General features: G+C 40.4%; 1 protein-coding gene across 2 annotated transcripts in view; it reads right to left on the reverse strand.

Annotated features, from left to right (window-relative positions):
• The window catches only part of XRN2 (5'-3' exoribonuclease 2), an 87,247-nt gene that overhangs the window by 7,385 nt on the left and 61,470 nt on the right, over nt 1–18,392 (reverse strand). Inside the window, exons 25-28 of one of the 2 annotated variants that reach the window (XM_047771588.1) lie at nt 17,259–17,327; nt 17,029–17,160; nt 14,646–14,773; nt 2,054–2,117 (exon numbers count right to left, since the gene is read on the reverse strand). In XM_047771588.1, coding sequence (XP_047627544.1) covers nt 2,054–2,117; nt 14,646–14,773; nt 17,029–17,160; nt 17,259–17,327 — 393 coding nt within the window. The remainder of the gene's footprint in view (nt 1–2,053; nt 2,118–14,645; nt 14,774–17,028; nt 17,161–17,258; nt 17,328–18,392) is intronic. The other variant, XM_047771590.1, reaches the window with a different exon arrangement.

Genomic DNA, 18,392 nt, shown 5'->3' on the forward strand with positions numbered 1-18,392 from the left:
TAAAGAATGGTACAGAGGAGGCGTTCTCACCCTGGCTCAGCAGAAATGAATCTGACTGGCATCCATGAGGATGCAGATTCAATCCCTGTCCTCGCTCAGTAGGTTAAGGATCCAGTGTTGCCGTGAGCTGTGGTGTAGGTCGCCAACTCAGCTTGGATCTGGCATGGCAGTGGCGTAGGCTGGCGGCTACAGCTCCAATTTGACCCCTAGCCTGGGAACCTCCAGGTGCCAAGGGTACGGCCCTAAAAAGCGAGGACAAAAAAAAAAAAAAAAGAATGGTACAGAAGAGGGACCTTAGATGAGCTACTGGACTTTTGTGTGCCTCAGTTTCCTCATCTGTAAAAAAAAGAAATATCTACTTCGAGTGGTGGTAGGAGGAATAAATGAATTCATGTTTCTGGGAATTCCCACTATGGTTCAGCAATAACAAACCCGATTAGTATCCATGAGGTTTGATCTCTGGCCTCGCTCGGTGGGTTAAAGATTCAGCGTTGCCATGAGCTGCACTGAGCTGTCACAAACGTGGTTCAGATCCCTAGCTGCTGTGGCTGTGGTGTAGGCCTGGGAACTTCCATATGCCGCAGGTATGGCCCCTTTAAAAAAAAAAAAAAAAAAGAACAAAGAAAAAAAAAAGAATTCATGTTTCTAAAAGCATATATAGCACAGTGCTGACATTCATAAGCAGGTGACAAATATTGGTGATTACTAAAAATCTGGGAAAAACAGCAAGCAACAAAGTGGTGACACCAAATCTTAAAATCAAACTTGACAAAGGTAATGTAGAAAGACAGTTATTTAAAATGATATCTGTTCAAATGTGATAATTTGTAATTTAGAAAAAATTTACCCCTTACACATTTGTTTGAAAATGGTGCTACTATGAGGATGTTCAAGTGTGCTTGGAGCACTTAAACGGAAAACAAAACGTAAATACAAGCAGTATCGGGTGTTTTAAATTAAAATGCAGCTTGCACCAAGTAATTGATACTAATAATAAACCACTGAATAACATAATTTATTTTATCTACTTGGAAAAAAGAATGAAGTTTTGGAGTCTCTAAAGAAAGAATTCTCTTAAAGGGGGTACAGGTTATAACCCTGTTCAAATAACAACACTGTATTCATTTCAGATGTGAACAGATCAGACTGCTGAAACAGCAGAGGACAGGAGAACAAAACAGATTAGAACTGGGAAGGCAAAGAAGGAAGCCGGGCACAGAGGGGGCTTAAATTCGTTTTAGCATTTACTAATGCTGGCAAAAGCAGCAGGACACGACAGACTTTAAAGCTGCTCTTAAAAAATTATTCTTCAGATGTTAATATAATTATTCATAACACGCCTAGCTGTCTTGTCGTGCAGAGATCACCTGACTTAGGAGCCACAACTTATCAATGAAAGAACACATGTCAAACACCCCTTGTTATTAAATCATGTCACACTCTCCCTAGTCCGTGGTACTTATTAGACTGCAGATCCCATAATCCTCTTCTGAGTCCCTTCTGCGTTTAATTCAGTTCAGTCTTAAGTAGTTAAAGAAACTGTTTTCAGTGGCAACTAATAACTACTGACCTACAGTGACACTGAACTACAATAGGCTTGTCAGCCCTGAAAAAGTTGTACCAAAGAAGCTGATTAGGACCTCAAGAGGTCTGCAGCAAGGATCAATGGCTGGTCTGTGCTGACGCTGCACTGCCGGCACAGAAATGATAAAAGTGGAACACCATTAGTTACGCCTCATTAAGCTGCACAACCCTCCTAAAAAAGAAATTTGTTTAGCCCGACCAAAACCTAATACAATTTTAAGCTTTCTGTGTTGCATTTTTCAGGGCCCCTCAAAAGCTTCAATAAAATAAAGGCCAGGAATCAAGAAAATAGGCAAGTACATAAACATGAATTTTACTTCAACATGTAAATCATCTATTTTCCAAGGGATAGAGAGGCACAGGAGAGGTTAGAAGGAAGAAGGTATATGTCAAACCATAAAAGAAGCACAATCCCCAAATGCTGACGTGAAAATTATTTAAAAGTCATATTTGCCTTAATATTTATTACCTGTCGAATCTCTGCTGCTGGAAAAGGGGAGGAGGACCTCGCCAGGAATCCGGAGGCCTCATATCTGGAAGAGAAACAGGAAAGAGTTAAACATGAAATTTTTGAAAAGTAATCATAATTCAGCTACCCACATATTTTATCATTAAAAATTCTTGAAACAAAGTGAGACAGAATATAAACTAAACAACTAACACAATTACACAACTAGAAAAGTAAAAAGATAGAAACCAACAGAGTCAGTACATTTGTTTAGTAAATTTTTTCTCTGATAACAAAACATAGTTTTAGAAGCCGTGGTCATTAAACTCACACATTTCTCTCTCCTTGGCTCTATGTGGGAGCCTATATGTAAAGGGATAGATATATTTTATGTTATATTTTAAATGCTGGGCAAAAGGAAATGATTTTGGTTTTATCCATAAATACAAACTGAATGAGGAATAACTTGCAAAGAAATCCTAAAATTTGCCTCCTTACAATATACACAGGAAAGAATTGGCCTCGCTAGGCTGACACAAGCAGACGGCACACTCTTCCGAACAGGCCGGAAGACATGCTCATAACGGGACTGCCTCCTTTTCCACCACTTTCCCGGGTCAAACCTCTCCCCCAACACAAAGCAAGAATTAAGCAGCTGCTGGTCCTCTGTGTAACCGGCATGACGGGCATCCACGGCACGGCCAGCAGGCTGGTATCGACCAACTGCCATTCTGGCCCCAGTATCGGTCCCCTCAGCCACCCTCTGGCTGGGTCTGAGAGTGACCTTTAATTAGCAGCTGTCCCAGGAGTTGTCTAGCGAGGCCTCGGTGTGAGGACGGTAGCCTCCTCCAGACTCCCGAGACCCAAGGACGACAAGGCTTATGGTAATGTATTCAGACTCACATTTTAATGGAAACACAAACTAGAAACATGCTTTTCAAAATTACTTTCTTAAGGGAAAGAAGAAATGAAAGCTTATCTCTGGTTAGGAACCAAAAAAATGCAATCTGGGTTTACTTGGTGGGAGAAAAAGAAAGAAAAGTAGAATTGTGCTTTAAAACTCTTTGCAAAGGAGACTCTGGCTGCTCACCGGGATTTCAGCGTGAACGCCCTGCCCCGGCCCTGGGTGTCCTCCACCTCCACAGGCCGAGGTGCCACCTGAAGAAAGCCCCCAGTTGGATAAACATGCCATCGCAGCCACCCTCCCCAAGGCCATGGCCACTCCAGCAGATGCCCACCGTGACCTGAAAGAAAGGCAGTCTTCCTAGTTCCCTTTTATCTATTCTTTAATCTATTTTAAAAAATCTATTCATTTATGAAAACCAAACCTGCAGGGGTCAAAGAGAACAATGCTGAGGAGGCTTCACAGCGGTCATTAGATAGTCAAAACCTGAACGGACACTCAGAAATTCATTACCACATAATCCACAGAAAACAGGGACAGGATGCCCGGTCTAGGCCCCAAATCACTTCTGAATCACTCACTACACAGCTCATGATCATCAGAAAATCATAATTTGAAGAGGTAAAACTAGAAATTCTTACAAGACAGCTATCATTTCATCTGTGTGGTTTATTTCTATGGAAAAACTTTAAAAACACTTACTCAATACACTACATGATTTCCAAAGAACTATGAGAAAGTAATCTACTGAAAGTAAAGCCAACATTTGGGCCACTTTTTCTGATCATTACTTTGTTAAACTTGTAGTCCATAACTATTCAGATATTGTACAAAAATCACATGAGTGAGAACTGGTTAAAATATTCCCAGCAGTACCATTTTGGTGTCTTACATATATAAAATTAGCCAATAAAACAAAAGTCAAAAGAAACAGAGTAAATTTCATTCAGACCCCTGTCTAGCTCTGTACTTCACAGGTCCCAGAATCATGGTGGTCACCCTGGAAACAGACTTCTTTTTAACATTAAGACTTAATTCGTGATCCTGGCTGCATGGCGTCTCTCTCCATGTATGGTATGGTCACAGAATGCTCACGGTACTCATCAAAGCTTCTACAGGATCTCTAATAAACGTAGACTTGAATGTAATAAAAAGACACATTTACATTAAGAAAAGCCTTCAGAGATGTTTATCCTGATGGTTTATGAAAAATAAAAGCAGGAAAAAGGAGTTCCCATCGTGGCGCAGTGGTTAACGAATCCGACTAGGAACCATGAGGTTGCGGGTTCGGTCCCTGCCCTTGCTCAGTGGGTTAACGATCCGGCATTGCCGTGAGCTGTGGTGTAGGTTGCAGACGCGGCTCGGATCCCGCGTTGCTGTGGCTCTGGTGTAGGCCGGTGGCTACAGCTCCGATTCGACCCCTAGCCTGGGAACCTCCATATGCCGTGGGAGCGGCCCAAGAAATAGCAACAACAACAACAACAACAAAAAAGACAAAAAAAAAAAAGCAGGAAAAAAAGCTGGTACATTTTCTCCCAGGAACAGTGTAACTGGAGAGAAGTCCTCACCATCAGGAATACAGATTCATTAGATCCAAACACGCTACATGTTCGATTAAGCACGCCAGTATTACTAAGTTCACTAAGTATAAACTTTTTTTTTTTTTTTGGAAGGGGGAACCCTTCTCGATAGTCTGACTATATACCTGTACGTGTCTAGAAAATGGAAAAAGTTCCCATCCCACCAATTCTGGTATGCCAGGTGCTTCCCACTCAGTTTGGCTTTTACCATTTCTCACCTCCAGGACAAATTTTTTCTTTTTTTTTTTTCACATAAACTCAGCATATGCAAACACTATAGTTTTTTTTGGTTAAAAATCTAAGCAAATTTTGTGAGACTTTAAAACAAATTCTGCCACACAATTATTAAAATATATCTTGTTTTCAATCTAAAAAAATTTTAAAAAAGGATCAAAGACAAACTTCAAGGCTATCTTTAAACAAATCTCTTCATGTGGCTCTGAGCAATATATATGGCCCTTAAGTGTTCATAAAGCAGAAATATTTCCTGGCTGAGAAGTAATGAAGTAGAATGTAAAACAAACTTATTATCATTCATTTGTATGGCTCTAAGAGAAGATCCATTTGAGAGGGAGAAAAAAAAATTCTGAGATAGTGAATTGCACTTCAGAAAGGCATAAGCAAGAGAGAAAAAATGACAGCTAATTTTTTTCCTGTGGTCTTTAAAAACTTATCCCTTTTCTAGAGCTCCAAGGCCACATACACCAAGCCTCCACCAATAACTCAAGTGACAATTTACCTAATCAGTGTGGCAATCACAGAAAAGATTCCATGTTTACTGATGTGCTAATCAAAAATCACTTTTCCAATGCGGCTGACAAGTTTACCAACTGAAATGAAGAGAAGTGACATGTCATGTTCTCTAGGCTGTAGAAATGAACGCTTTATTCATGCTGAGTACTCAGGGCTGCACTTGACTCCAACAAGTTCCCAATACCCAGACAATCACCCATCAGCCAAAAACTGACACATCAAAGACAAATCAAGGACCGGTGGTGGGAAATGCCTTCAGCAGACACTCAAAAGAGCCGGCAGTATGACCAAAAGGCTCTCCTTGAGCATAATTCTGCACTGCATGAAGGAATAGCTATGATACTACAAATATTTCAAAAGACTGACTAAACGGTTTAGATCTCAATCTTACTAAAACTATTTCTAGCCAAATTTTAAAGTTCAAAATTCTATAAAGAGGAATACTGATCTTTGATCACTTAATATTTTCATAGTACTCAATATGTGCCAGGTGCTGTTTCAAGTGCTTAAGAACTTAAACCCATTTACTGTGGATATTTTGTGAGATGGGTGTTCTCTGAACTGTTTTAGAAACAGGAAATGAGAGTACTGACAAAAGGTGACAAGGCTACGAAGGGAGGGAAAGCCGGGAGACCCCCACTACACTGCCGCTGCACGTGCACTTGCGGTGTCAGCCGAGGTGACTCTTCACATTATTTCACATCGGAATGGCCAGGAAAACCGCCTCTTCAACCAGGAGGCTCAGACACCCAGGGTCTTAAGAAGGCCAGACTGGGGATCTACAAACTACTTTCAATATTTCCAAAGTTTAGAATTCACATGATTACACACATCATAAGACAGGAAGAAAAAATAAGCATACTTATTATTAACACATGAGCTTTGGCAGGAAGCATCATGACAAACACAAATTTGTGGGGAGAAAATAAGAAAAGGTCTTGGGAAAAACATCTGAAACCACAGCTCTTCTTAAAAGGTAATACTACCCTAAAACTGTATTAAAAAAAATACAACTATAAATGTAAATGTAAGGGATCAGATACCAATTGGAACAGGAAATATATGGGGAGATATGGATGGATGGAGGGAGGGATGGAGGAACAGACCACTTGGACACAGGCAGGGATTACTTCTATCTGCACAAATATGAAATCCAGAGGTCACAAGAGACCATGAAATACACACGCCAGAAAAGCCTTAACGACAGTAAACTGAGAAAAAGAAAAACCAAATCTTCGCTGAGCTATGTGTAAAGAGTATGGGGGAAAACATCACAGAACAAGGAATTTCCCTTCTTGAGAGTGGCAGCATTTATCTGTGCTTGTCATACAGTATGACCAATTTTATAACCCTGTGATGACCATTCTAGATTAGGCCAATTATTTATCCAACACGTCTCTAACTACAGGGAATACTCTGCAAAATGACACAGCTGCCTTCCAAGGAGTCCAATCCCACAACCTCCAGTTTTGCTAGGCTTTCTCACAACCAAGGGCAATTAAAAGCCATTAATCTTTCCAAATCCTTCTTAGATGTTTACACTTCGGGCTTAGACGCACGAGCCTCGATTTTCTTCTCCAGGCCTGCCCTCGCTCTCTCGAGCAGGGATCGGCTCCGTGTTGCTGCCTCCGGGGAGATGATGTCAATGTCTTTGGGCACATGGGCGTTCACACACAAATCTGAGCCCTCACATGCTTCCACCTTCCTCCATCCTCCTGCGCCCCCAAATCCGTCAAAGGCCGGGCGAGGCTCCCAGGTGCCTGCAGTGCGCAGGAGCCCCACCCTGAACCTTCTCTCTCCAGCAGGTCACACATTTAATCATCCAGCCCTTTAGTTCCCCACTCCCACCTTCTCCACTCAGAACCCACTTCAGACCTTCATTCTCTCTCCCTAACGAGAACCACCGCCAAGACGTCCCACAACAGAGTATTGGTTCTGGAAAGGAGATGTAACTGCATACTCTCCTGCTTAAAAAAAAAAAAAAAAAAAAAAAAAAAAGCTTCAAAAAGCTCTTCAAAAGACAGGCTCGCACACAGACCACCGACTTCTAGGATTAAAACACAACAGCAATCTCCTTTACCAGAGAACAGAAAGGGAGGAAACACTTTCTAACGTGTTTTTTGAGGACAGAACATGTGAAGAAAGTCATAAATTAATCTCTCTTAACACAGAGAGGAAAAAATATCCCACAATATACTGACACAAAGAAGGCAGTAACATACAGAAGAAGACTGATGTACCAGAAAGAATCTGGCTCACTCCACCAATGACAGGCTGGTTTAACAGTCAAAAAAATCAGTGTGTGATTTCACCACAAAACAGAAGGAAAAAAGAAACATAAAACATTATAATCTCAAGAAATCGAGGAAAAGCATTTGATAAAATTTAAGACCCACTAGAAACGAGTTAACAGAAGGAAACTCCCTCCATCTGATAAAGGTGAAAAAACTATTGCAAATGTCATATTTATTGATAAAATATTACAAATTTTCCCCAAAGACTGGGAATGAAACATGATGCCACCATCACCCCTTACATTCAATTGCACTAGAGGTCCTAGCCAGTACAATAAAGTAAAAAGTCCAAAAGATGTTAAGATTAGAAGATGAATACATAAAACTCACTGCTTGCAGGTGACATAACTGAGTAGGGAAAAAATCCAAAAGAACATACAAACTTTCAGAATAAAGGAATTTTAGTAACACTGCTGGATTCAAAGTCAATATTCAAAACTCAAATATTCTGTATACAGCAACTGGAAAATGACATTTTAAAAGATATGACTTAAAAAACATGAAAACACCTCAAATATATGAGAATATTTTCCGTTCTCAATTTGTTATTGTTATGATTTCAAGGCCTATAGAAAAGAGATAAGAAGAGTCTTTCACCCACAGTCCCCAAATGCTGGCTCATCATCCAACACTAAAGGGAAAAGGCAAGCTATTAAGTGAAAAAAATATTTCTAATACAAAAAAAAAAAATCTCATAACCACAATATAAAAGAACTACTACAAAGCAAAAAGAAAAAGGCAGACAACCCTGTAGAGAAATGGACAAAAGACTCAAATAGGCACATCATCGACAAAAGGTATCCAAGCGGTCGATAAACATGAAAAAAATGCAGAATTCCTGTTGTGGCTCAGCGGGTTAGGAACCCAACTAGTATCCATAAGGATGCAGGTTTGATCCCTGATCTCTGGCCTGACCCAGTGGGGTTAAGGATCCCGCACTGCTGCAAGCTGCGACATAGAGCACAGATCCAGCGTGGCTGTGCTATAGGCCGCAGCTATGACTCCAGCTCAACTGTTAACCTGGGAACTTCCATATGCTATGGGTGTGGCCCTAAAAAAAAAAAAAGAAAAAAGAAAAAAATACTCCACTATCCACCAGGAAGAGGCTAATTAAACATCCACCAGAATGGCTAATGGGCTGACAATACCAGGGGTTGGTTAGAACAGGGAGCAGCTACACCTTCTCTGCACTGCTGCTGGAATGCGACCTGGGCCATGTGTCTGGCACTTACGAAGATGACCATGCACATAGCCTTGACCCTGTAGTTCTGGAAATGTACCCACCAGAAGCATTTAAATGTGCCTCGAGACATGAGAATTTAACAGCAGTTCACTCCAAGCAGCCTCGATTTGGGAACCAACCCCAACACTGCCCCAACCGAACAGGAAAATTCATATGATGGGGCACTGTGAGCAATGACTATGAATCAAGCCCGTTATAGCAACAGGTGGATAAATCTCAGAAGCAAATATAAGACAAAAGAGGGCAGATTTTGCAGTTCTGCTGTGGCACAGTGAATAGTTACAAATGTGACTGAGAATTCCCATTGTGGCCCAGTGAATTAAGAATCCACCTAGTATCCATGAGGATGGGGGTTCGATCCCTGGCCTTGCTCAGTGGGTAAAGGATCCGGCACTGCCATGAGCTACAGCATAGGTAGCAGATGTGACTCAGATTCTGTGTTGCCCTGTGGCTATTGTGTAGGCTGGCAGCTGCAGCTCTGACTCGACCTCTAGCCTGGGAACTTCCATGTGTGCAGTGGGGTCCTAAAAAGCAAAAACAAAAAAGAAAAAAGAACCTGACCGCAATGGCTCAGGTTGCTGCAGAGGTGCAGGTTCAATCCCCAGCCCTGCACAGTGGGTTAAAGGATCTGGTGTTACTGCAGCTGTGGTGTGGGTTGTAGCTGTGGCTCGGATTCAATCCCTGGCCCAGGAACTTTCATATGCCACGAATGTGGCCCTAAAATAGAAGGGGGAAAAAAAAGGCAGATTTTTAAAAAGCATTAACAATGTAAGAGACCATTAGATAAAGTTAAAAGAAGAAGAAGAAGGAAAAAAAAAAAACCTCAGACAAAACCATGGAATTCAGGATAGTGGCTGCCTTTAACACACAGAGGTAGTGGCTGAAAGAGGACACAAAGTGGGGTGGGGGGGAGCATGGGGGGCTTCTCAGGTTCTATTTTCTATTTCTTGATTTGAGTGGTGGTTACATAAGTATGATCATTTCATAAAATCAATCTAACTGTACACTTACGATTGGCATTTTGTAACACTTCAGTAAAAAGTATAGGTGAAAACACACATATAATAACCTCAATTTCAAAAATTAGTAAAAGAATCACTGCTTATTTCAGGATCATGGCCTATGGGCTTTTAAAAAATGTTTTACCTATCACATGCCACATTTTAATTAACATGTATTACGGTTATTTAACATACATTTAAACTACCAGTAAAAAAAAAAAGAAAAAAAAAAAGCCTGCCCACCTCTAATCAGTTCTAATGTGTGCTCTCCAACTAATTTTGTATTCTAACCTTAATAACTACCACCCAACTACTGCAATGTACTCAAGCTCATTATTTTCTCTCAGCCTGGACTATTCCAAATTCCCCCTTGTTGGCTCGATCTAAATTTCACATCCATAAACTTTTTCACTCCTCCCATCCCCACCCTCTTGTTTTTAAATATAATGAGAGGGAGTTCCCGTCGTGGTGCAGTGGTTAACGAATCCGACTAGGAACCATGAGGTTTCGGGTTCGGTCCCTGCCCTTACTCAGTGGGTTAACGATCCGGCGTTGCCGTGAGCTGTGGTGTAGGTTGCAGACTTGGCTCGGATCCCGAGTTGCTGTGGCTCTGGCGTAGGCCGGTGGCTACAGCTCCAATTCGACCCCTAGCCTGGGAACCTCCATATGCCGTGGGAGTGGCCCAAGAAATAGCAACAACAACAACAACAGCAACAACAACAACAAAAAGACAAAAAAGACAAAAAAAAATATAATGAGAGTCCTAGCACTAATCCCCAGGTGACTCAATGTTTACAAGTCACCAGGCAGACAGGGCCACTTATTTCTTGCTCAAAGTCAAGACCTACTTAACAAATTTCCTATTTTTTAATGAGGTAATTAAAGAGATTCTAACTGGATCAGATTCTAATCAACGTTTCTTTGTAAGTATAAACAAATTTTACCTGATAAGAGATATAAAAATGGCAAGTGAAGAATCAAAGTAATAAAAGGGAAGAGGGAATCCCACAACTTGAAATAGAATGCCCAGATACTGACAAGAGTCGTCTGTTTACAAAGAGGGCAAACTAAGAACTACAGAACTGTAGTCTTGAAGATACAAAGTTCTTTACCTCTGGTAGGACTTTGATAAGTAAAAGAACATTCTCTTTTCTTTCATTTACTGTTGGGGCAGGATCCTGCAGGGTGGAGGGGGACCGCAGATATAGTACCTGGATTTACATGAATCCCACCTGAGTGATTTTCTGGGAAGGCAGTCCATGGCTTTTACAGATTCTCAAATGGGTCTATGCTCCCTTGGTAAGATCCACTGGTCTAGGCAACGTTTCCCAAAGTGTGGCACATATCACAGGTGGTATAGAAGATGATTTTGGTGGCGGGGGGCAGGGGAGAGTCCATGAACAAGTTTGGTTTTTTTTGGTGGCTGTATTCATTTTGTTGCATATTTGAAAAAAAAACAGCAAACACATCAAACCCATAATATATTAATATAATTTATGAATTACGAGAAAATTACAAATTAGAAAGCTTACTGGTAAAAGCAAACAAACAGTAAAGGTAGGAAATCATTCACACATAAATATGCTACCAAAACCAGAAACTGAGAGAAGAGGAGGGTAGAATACTGCAGAATACTGGAGATACATTTGCAATTAAGAGACCAACAACTTAAAACAATCTTGTGTGTTTGTGTTTGTGTGTGTGTGTATACAGACCCCTATATCAAAACCCCATGGTAAACCGCAAGCCAAAAATCAACAAAAGATAAACACACAAATAAGAAAAAGCAATCCCAACACCACACTAAAGATAGCCATCAAACCACAGGATAAGAGAACAAGGGAAGAAAAAAGACCAACAAAAACAAATCCAAAACAATTAACAAAATGGCAGTAAGAACATACGTATCAATAATTACCTTAAATGTAAATGGACTAAATGCCCCAACCAAAAGACAAAGACTGGCTGAATGGATACAAAAACAAGACCCACATATACACTGTCTTCCAGAGACCCTCTTCAGTTCTAGGGACACCTGCAAACTGAATGTGAGAGAATGGAAGAAGATATTTCATGCAAACGGTAATCAAAAAGCTGGAGTAGCAAATACTCATGTCAGACAAAATAAACCTTAAACAACGTTACAAGAGAGAAAGAAGGGCATTACGCAATGATCAAAGATCAATCCAAGAAGAAGATGTAACAGTTGTAAATATATACACACCCAACAGAGGAGCACCTCAATATATAAGGCAACAGCCTTAGAGGGAAAACAACGCTAACACAATAATAGTGGGGGACTTTTAACACTCCACTTACAGCAATGGACAGATCAGACAGACAGAAAATCAATAAGGAAACAAGGCCTTAAATAACACATTAGATCAGGTGGACTTAGTAGATATTAATAGAATATTCCATCCTAATAAAATTTATGAATTTAAAATAAATCAATTTAAGTTTTAATCAAGCTTTCACGAAGTTTTAAGTGAGATGTCCAGGATAAACTATGATGGGAGCAGGCGGAAGATGACCTTAGTTAACATCAAATGGAAGGAAGGTGCTCAGCACAGAGCGTGTGCTTTCACCTCTGCTACTTGAACTTCGGAAAGATTTCTTGATGTAAAGCCTTATTTCCGGTGCCTTGGAAATCTCCAGGCACCACTGTCTTGAGAAGTCCTGGCTAAACTAATCCACAGAGATTATACCTGGCTCTGGCATCTGCAGCTCATCCCCCCTCCCCCATGTGGAAGCTGTGACACCATTATGGGTTAGAAGTAAATGGCAAAGAGCCCTAAGAAAAAAGGAAGTGATAGGGAACGTGTGAATAAACAGCTGGTTTAACAATGAACTTGACAAGCTCTCACCATTCAATGGTGAGAGCTCTTTCAAAGTGATTAGACCCCTCTGTTAATGTGATGGCTTGATACATATTCCACATACATGAACGGAAATACTCAGAAATGCTACTTGTTAAATCTGGGGGCAGGGGGAAGCAGCTAAGTGAACCACTGCACCACATGCATCTCCCAGAGGTTCTGATTCAACTCTGTACTTCCCTCAGTAAACAGAGTGAAACTGCTGAAGTCCACAAGTTTTGTGACAGAGTCTCACAACGCTTGATTCAGTGTCATTAAGCCACACAGAGAGACACACAGACACAAATCAAGTGAACACAAAACCCTGAGAGAAGGAGATCGTCAAAACTCATTTCATTCTTCTAGATGCTGCCGTGGCATATGGAAGTTCCTGGGCTAGGGATTAAATCCAAGTGGCAGCTGTGACCTGTGCCACAGCTGCAGCAACACTGGTTCCTTAACCTCCTGTACCACAGAAGGAACTCCCAGAACTCATTTCTTATAGGGCTTCAGGTTAAAAATGATTTTCTACCTAAATTAGCATAAAAACAGTGCTAAGTACATAGCCCAACAATCATCACTTTATCTGGTTCTTTCTCTGATAGGTATAACTTTGGTTTAAAGAGTTCTGAGGGTTCCCTGCAATACAGTCGTCCTCCATCTTTTTTTTTTTAATTTAATTTTTATGAACTATTTGAAACATTCAGAAAAAAACTTAAATGAATGACACTTGGATTTAACAAACGTTAGCATCTTGCCACACTGTCTCCTCCCTCACCAGGCAGGGGGTGACTCCTTGGGCAGTAACCAGGCAAGAGAAACAGAGAAGCAAAGTATTCAGCGGTTTTGAGCACTTGGCCCATGACACATGCTTTCTTGAAAATAGGCATAGCCATGGAGCTCAAACATAGCATAAAATGAAGAACACTTTAAAATTAATACAGGAGTTCCCATTGTGGCTTGGCAGTTTACGAATCTGACCAGTATCCATGAGGATGTGGGTTTGATCCCTAGTCTTGCTCAGTGGGTTAAGGATCCGGAGTTGATGTGGCTGTGGCGTAGGGCCGGGGGCTGTAGCTCCGATTTAACCCCTAACCTGGGAACTTCCACATGCCGCACCTGCAGCCCTAAAAAAAGTAAAATAAAAAAGTAAAATAAATACAAAATCTGTGAAACCTAACATCCAACTCTTTCTCTCACTTCCACAGCAATCCAAATGTCATGTAGTTTATATTTTTATGGTTAACATTTCTGATCCATTTCTGTCCACAAAACAAGTTATATGGGGTCATGTAGTTTATATTTTTATGGTTAACATTTCTGATCCATTTCTGTCCACAAAACAAGTTATATGGGGTCAGGGAAAGGCCATCGTCTACACTAATCACAGGTTAGAGGCATAGTTTTAACTACTGTAATGCCTGTCTTTATGTCAGGTAGCTACTGAGATATAATTTGGATCAAGAAAGAGATATTTTTGTCCTCCAAGTAATTAAGTGGTTCCAATCACATATCTATTGTATTTAATTGCCCCACTACTTGTATGAATGAAATAAAAGCAGTTTGTTTCACATACCTCATACCTATGTTCATTCAGAAGCAGATTTATAAATGAAAGTAAGAAATCAAATTTATTTTACTCAATTAACTATATATAGGTAAGATAAAAATATCTGAGGAGTTCTCCTGTGGCACAATGGGTTAAGGATCTGGCACTGGCGCTGTAGTGGCTTGGGTTGCTGCTGTGGCAAGGCGTGGATCCCTGATCTGGGAACTTCCGCATGCCTTGAGCATGCTCCCCCCACCCCAAATCTCAAAGACTGAATGAAGTATTCTCTTATAATTCTTTGAAATATTATGTTTTTAAGTCAACTATCTCTGCACTGACACAATCACTCTTTTTAGTAATAACGATCAGAAACCATCCTTTGTTATGGTATTCAAGTTAGCATGGAAAATAACCAACCAGTGAAAACTTACTTGACATAAGCTTTGGAATCTGGGTTTGTCCTCTCAGCAGGGGCCTGTACAAGTTTCCCTGGTAAGTTGCAGGTGGTGGTGCAGCATTACCGTAAACGCCAGGTCCTGAGCCTCTCGGCATAACATGGCTACAAAAGGAACCCCCAGCCAGAAGAGAATGATATACACATCTATCCATCATCACATCATGGTTGACACTACTTAAACAAGTGCTGGCAGCCGCCAGAGCTGTATTAAGATAATGCAAACTTAAAATATTTTAATGAACACAAGTTCAAAACAGCACCTGATAATGTGACAGCAAGTGTTCATTTGTCACATCAAAATTCTTGATAATCATGTAAATATTAATTACTTTATGCAAAAAATAATTGGTCTATTTCTCTTTTTTTGCTTTATATTTAGTTTTATCCTTAAAGGCTCAGGCTGTTGTTGTTTCTATTCGAACACCGTAGGTTTGAACTGTGCAGGGCCATTTATGGGTGGATTGTTCTCAGCAGTAAATACTAGGGTACTCCACAATCCATGGTTGCAGAGAGCGATGATAAGCCGATTTTCATCTCCTCAGAGGGTACAGTGCACCAACCCCAGAGCTTTCACGGGTATATATACTACTACTCTATATCTTACAATTTTCAATTTACTATGTCAAACATTTCCTAGATCTTTTACAGTCTTCCTCAGTGTGACATGTATACCTAGAGAATATTTACATGTCGATGTCTCCTATTTTACTAAATCAGTCCTTTCATTTAGTATTAGTAGTACAGATAACAACATTTAGAGTCCTGGGCATATAACCAGGCTCCTCTAAAATTATTTTCTCACGATAAATTCCAAGAATTAAGAATCAGGATCAAAAGTTCAGAGTAGGGGGTTCTCTTGTGGCACAGCAGGTTAAGGATCTCTATCACTGTCACTGTAGCAGCTCAGGATGCAGCTGTGGTGAGGGTTTGATCCCTAGCCAGGGAATTTCCACCAAAAAATAGAGAAAAAAAAATTCAGAGTATCTTTAGAACATAAGACTCTTTTCAGAGGTATTTCTGTTCTGTTTTCCAACATGGCTGAAATAATTCAAAAAAGCTATGAGTTGTATTTCTTTTACTATTAAAAATATAGACTTCTAAAACAACCAACCACAATTACAGCCAACATTTATACAGTGTTTACAAACTCTCAGAATTCCCATCTCGGCACAGGGAAAATGAATCCAACTAGGAACCATGAAGTGGCAGGTTCGATCCCTGGCTTTGCTCAGTGGGTTACGGATCCGGTGTTGCTGTGAGCTACGGTGTAGGTCACAGATGCGGCTCAGATCCCACGTTGTTGTGGCTGTGGCGTAGGCCAGTGGCTACAGCTCCAACTGGACCCCTAGCCTGGGAACCTCCAATGCCGAGAGTGTGGCCCTGAAAAGACAACAACAACAACAAAAAAAGAAACTCTCATAAGCAGTTAATCCCTACAACAACCTCATGAAGTAGGTATAACATTATCCCCATGTTTCACACAGGAAACAGAGGCACAGAGCGGCAAGAGTGACTTGAACAAAAATATCAAGTGGTAAGACAAGGCATCTGAATCCAGGCCTTTAGGATCCAAAGTCTGTGACCTTAACTGCTGTGTCACACTCTCCCTTACTAGTCACTGTATGAAATATATGCTGTGGATGCTAACCTACTGCCTAAAGCCCGCCCTGAATCTTCCTATGAACTGGGAAAATCTATTTATGAGTTAACATCAATTCAGAAACAATAATTCATTAATATTTGCCCCAGAACATTGATTTATCCCAGTTTTACATGCTGTTTTATGTATAGTTGTCTCTATAGTGAGGAAAAAGAATTCAATGGCTAGTAAGGACAAAGGATGAAAAAACAGAAATTCATGTAAGAAGAAATACAAATGACCAGCAGACATATTAAAATAGATGTGATCTCACTAACAGGCCAAAAATGCAAACTCAAGCCAACAGTGAGGCACTGCTGCTCGAGCAATGGGTTGGGCAAAACTCAAGGAGCTGGTGGCTCTGTGGGCACTGAGGTCCTGGTGACACTTAAACAGAGCCCCTGCCAGATGTTAATTTGGCTAACATTTTCCTGAGGGTAGAAAAAAGTCTTATTCTTTTGAAATAACTGGTCAGAAGGATAGCAAAATCTCTTAAAGAGAAAATAATGGAATTCTCAAGCAACACAAAGCAATAGTAAGCCAAAGAGAAATGAATTAAAAAAAAAAAAGAAAAAGCAGAAAAGTATCAAAGTCATTAAAATACCCACAAAATAGTAGTATTTAATGGTCTCAAATATTTGTGGCATAAATGCTGACTTAATGCTTTGTGGAAGATTCAGAAAAAGCAAATATACACAAATAGAAAGCTACCACTCACCCCAAAGTCCTAAAGGCTGAAGGATCCAGGTGGACGGGCCGCCGGTCCCGGTTGAAGCCGAGCTGGGGCTTCCACTGCCTCCCATTGCTGGATTTCTCCCAGTCGCCAGGTTTCAGCACTGGTGCAGGTTTTCTAAGTATTTGAAAAATACAATATTTAGCTATAGGGATGAACAATGTTCATACAAAAGACACCTAGAGTTTATGTTTTATAACTGAGTTGTTAATTACCTTGCTCCTGGAAGCATTACGGCTTTGAAAATGTAATCTTCAGCAAACTGTGGGTCTTTAAAATTAATACTAGAAGAGAACAATACACAATTTAATGATGTCACTGGACTTGCCTAGCTTAACTACCATGTAAACTGAGGGACTTTTGATCTTTTAACGGAATAACTAAAATTCAAAAGTATTCTCCAAAATTACTTTAGTAATAAATAAATCATGCCCAACTGCCAAATGGCTAAATATCTTCCTCACCAAACCACTGCTGGTTCCTAGGATGGGCCTCAGGCAACTTTCTGTGGAAGAGCTATGTTCTAACAAACTGTAGGTGATCACAGAGAAACAGCAGACATTGCCCACCCAACTCCTGAGAAATGCCAGCATGACATCAGAGACAGGGCCAAGAGAGTCACGACAACAAAACTTAACAGACACCTTTCATTTTGTCAACCATTATCCCTCTAGGTCTTAGGGAAGATCAGCTATTGTTGCAACAAGGATGCAAACACCAAAAGAAACATTTGCAAAATCAGGAAAATGAACACAAATAATCTGTGGGGGGGGGGGGACATTAAACCTCCCAGTTGGAAGCCCATATCCTGCTCTACTAATGCGTTTTTCTGTGAGAATATAATAGCCACAACTTAAAAATACACAAAGGCTGCACAATGAGACTTTTAACAAGCTAAGTCAAACTTCCTTTCTGGTGGGTGGGTGTGTGTGTGTGTATGTGTATGTGTGTGTGTGTGTGTGTGTGTGTGTGTGTCTCCCAAAGATTGGTAAGCACATGAGTCTACCTTCTGACACAGCAATGCCTCTTCGAGGACTCCGGATATGCACCTGGTTTATACTGGATACTCATAACATCACTATTCATAATGTTGAAAAACTGTAAAACCTAAGTGTATAAATAATACTGAACTGGTTAAAGAAACTATGGTTCTTTCTAAAAAATGGTATCCTCAGTATTTTTTGAAATGTAACAAAATCCTTAATGTCGTGGGAAAAATACACACACAACAGTCTAGACATACATTCATCATAAGGTTATGTGTACGATTAACCTTTCATTTCCTTCTTTGTGCTTTTTCACTATTTTCTCAAAAATCTTCCCAAGATTATAGATTCGAGTTGCAATCA

This window comes from Phacochoerus africanus, chromosome 3 (genome assembly GCF_016906955.1).
Source record: "Phacochoerus africanus isolate WHEZ1 chromosome 3, ROS_Pafr_v1, whole genome shotgun sequence".
NCBI lineage: Eukaryota > Metazoa > Chordata > Mammalia > Artiodactyla > Suidae > Phacochoerus > Phacochoerus africanus.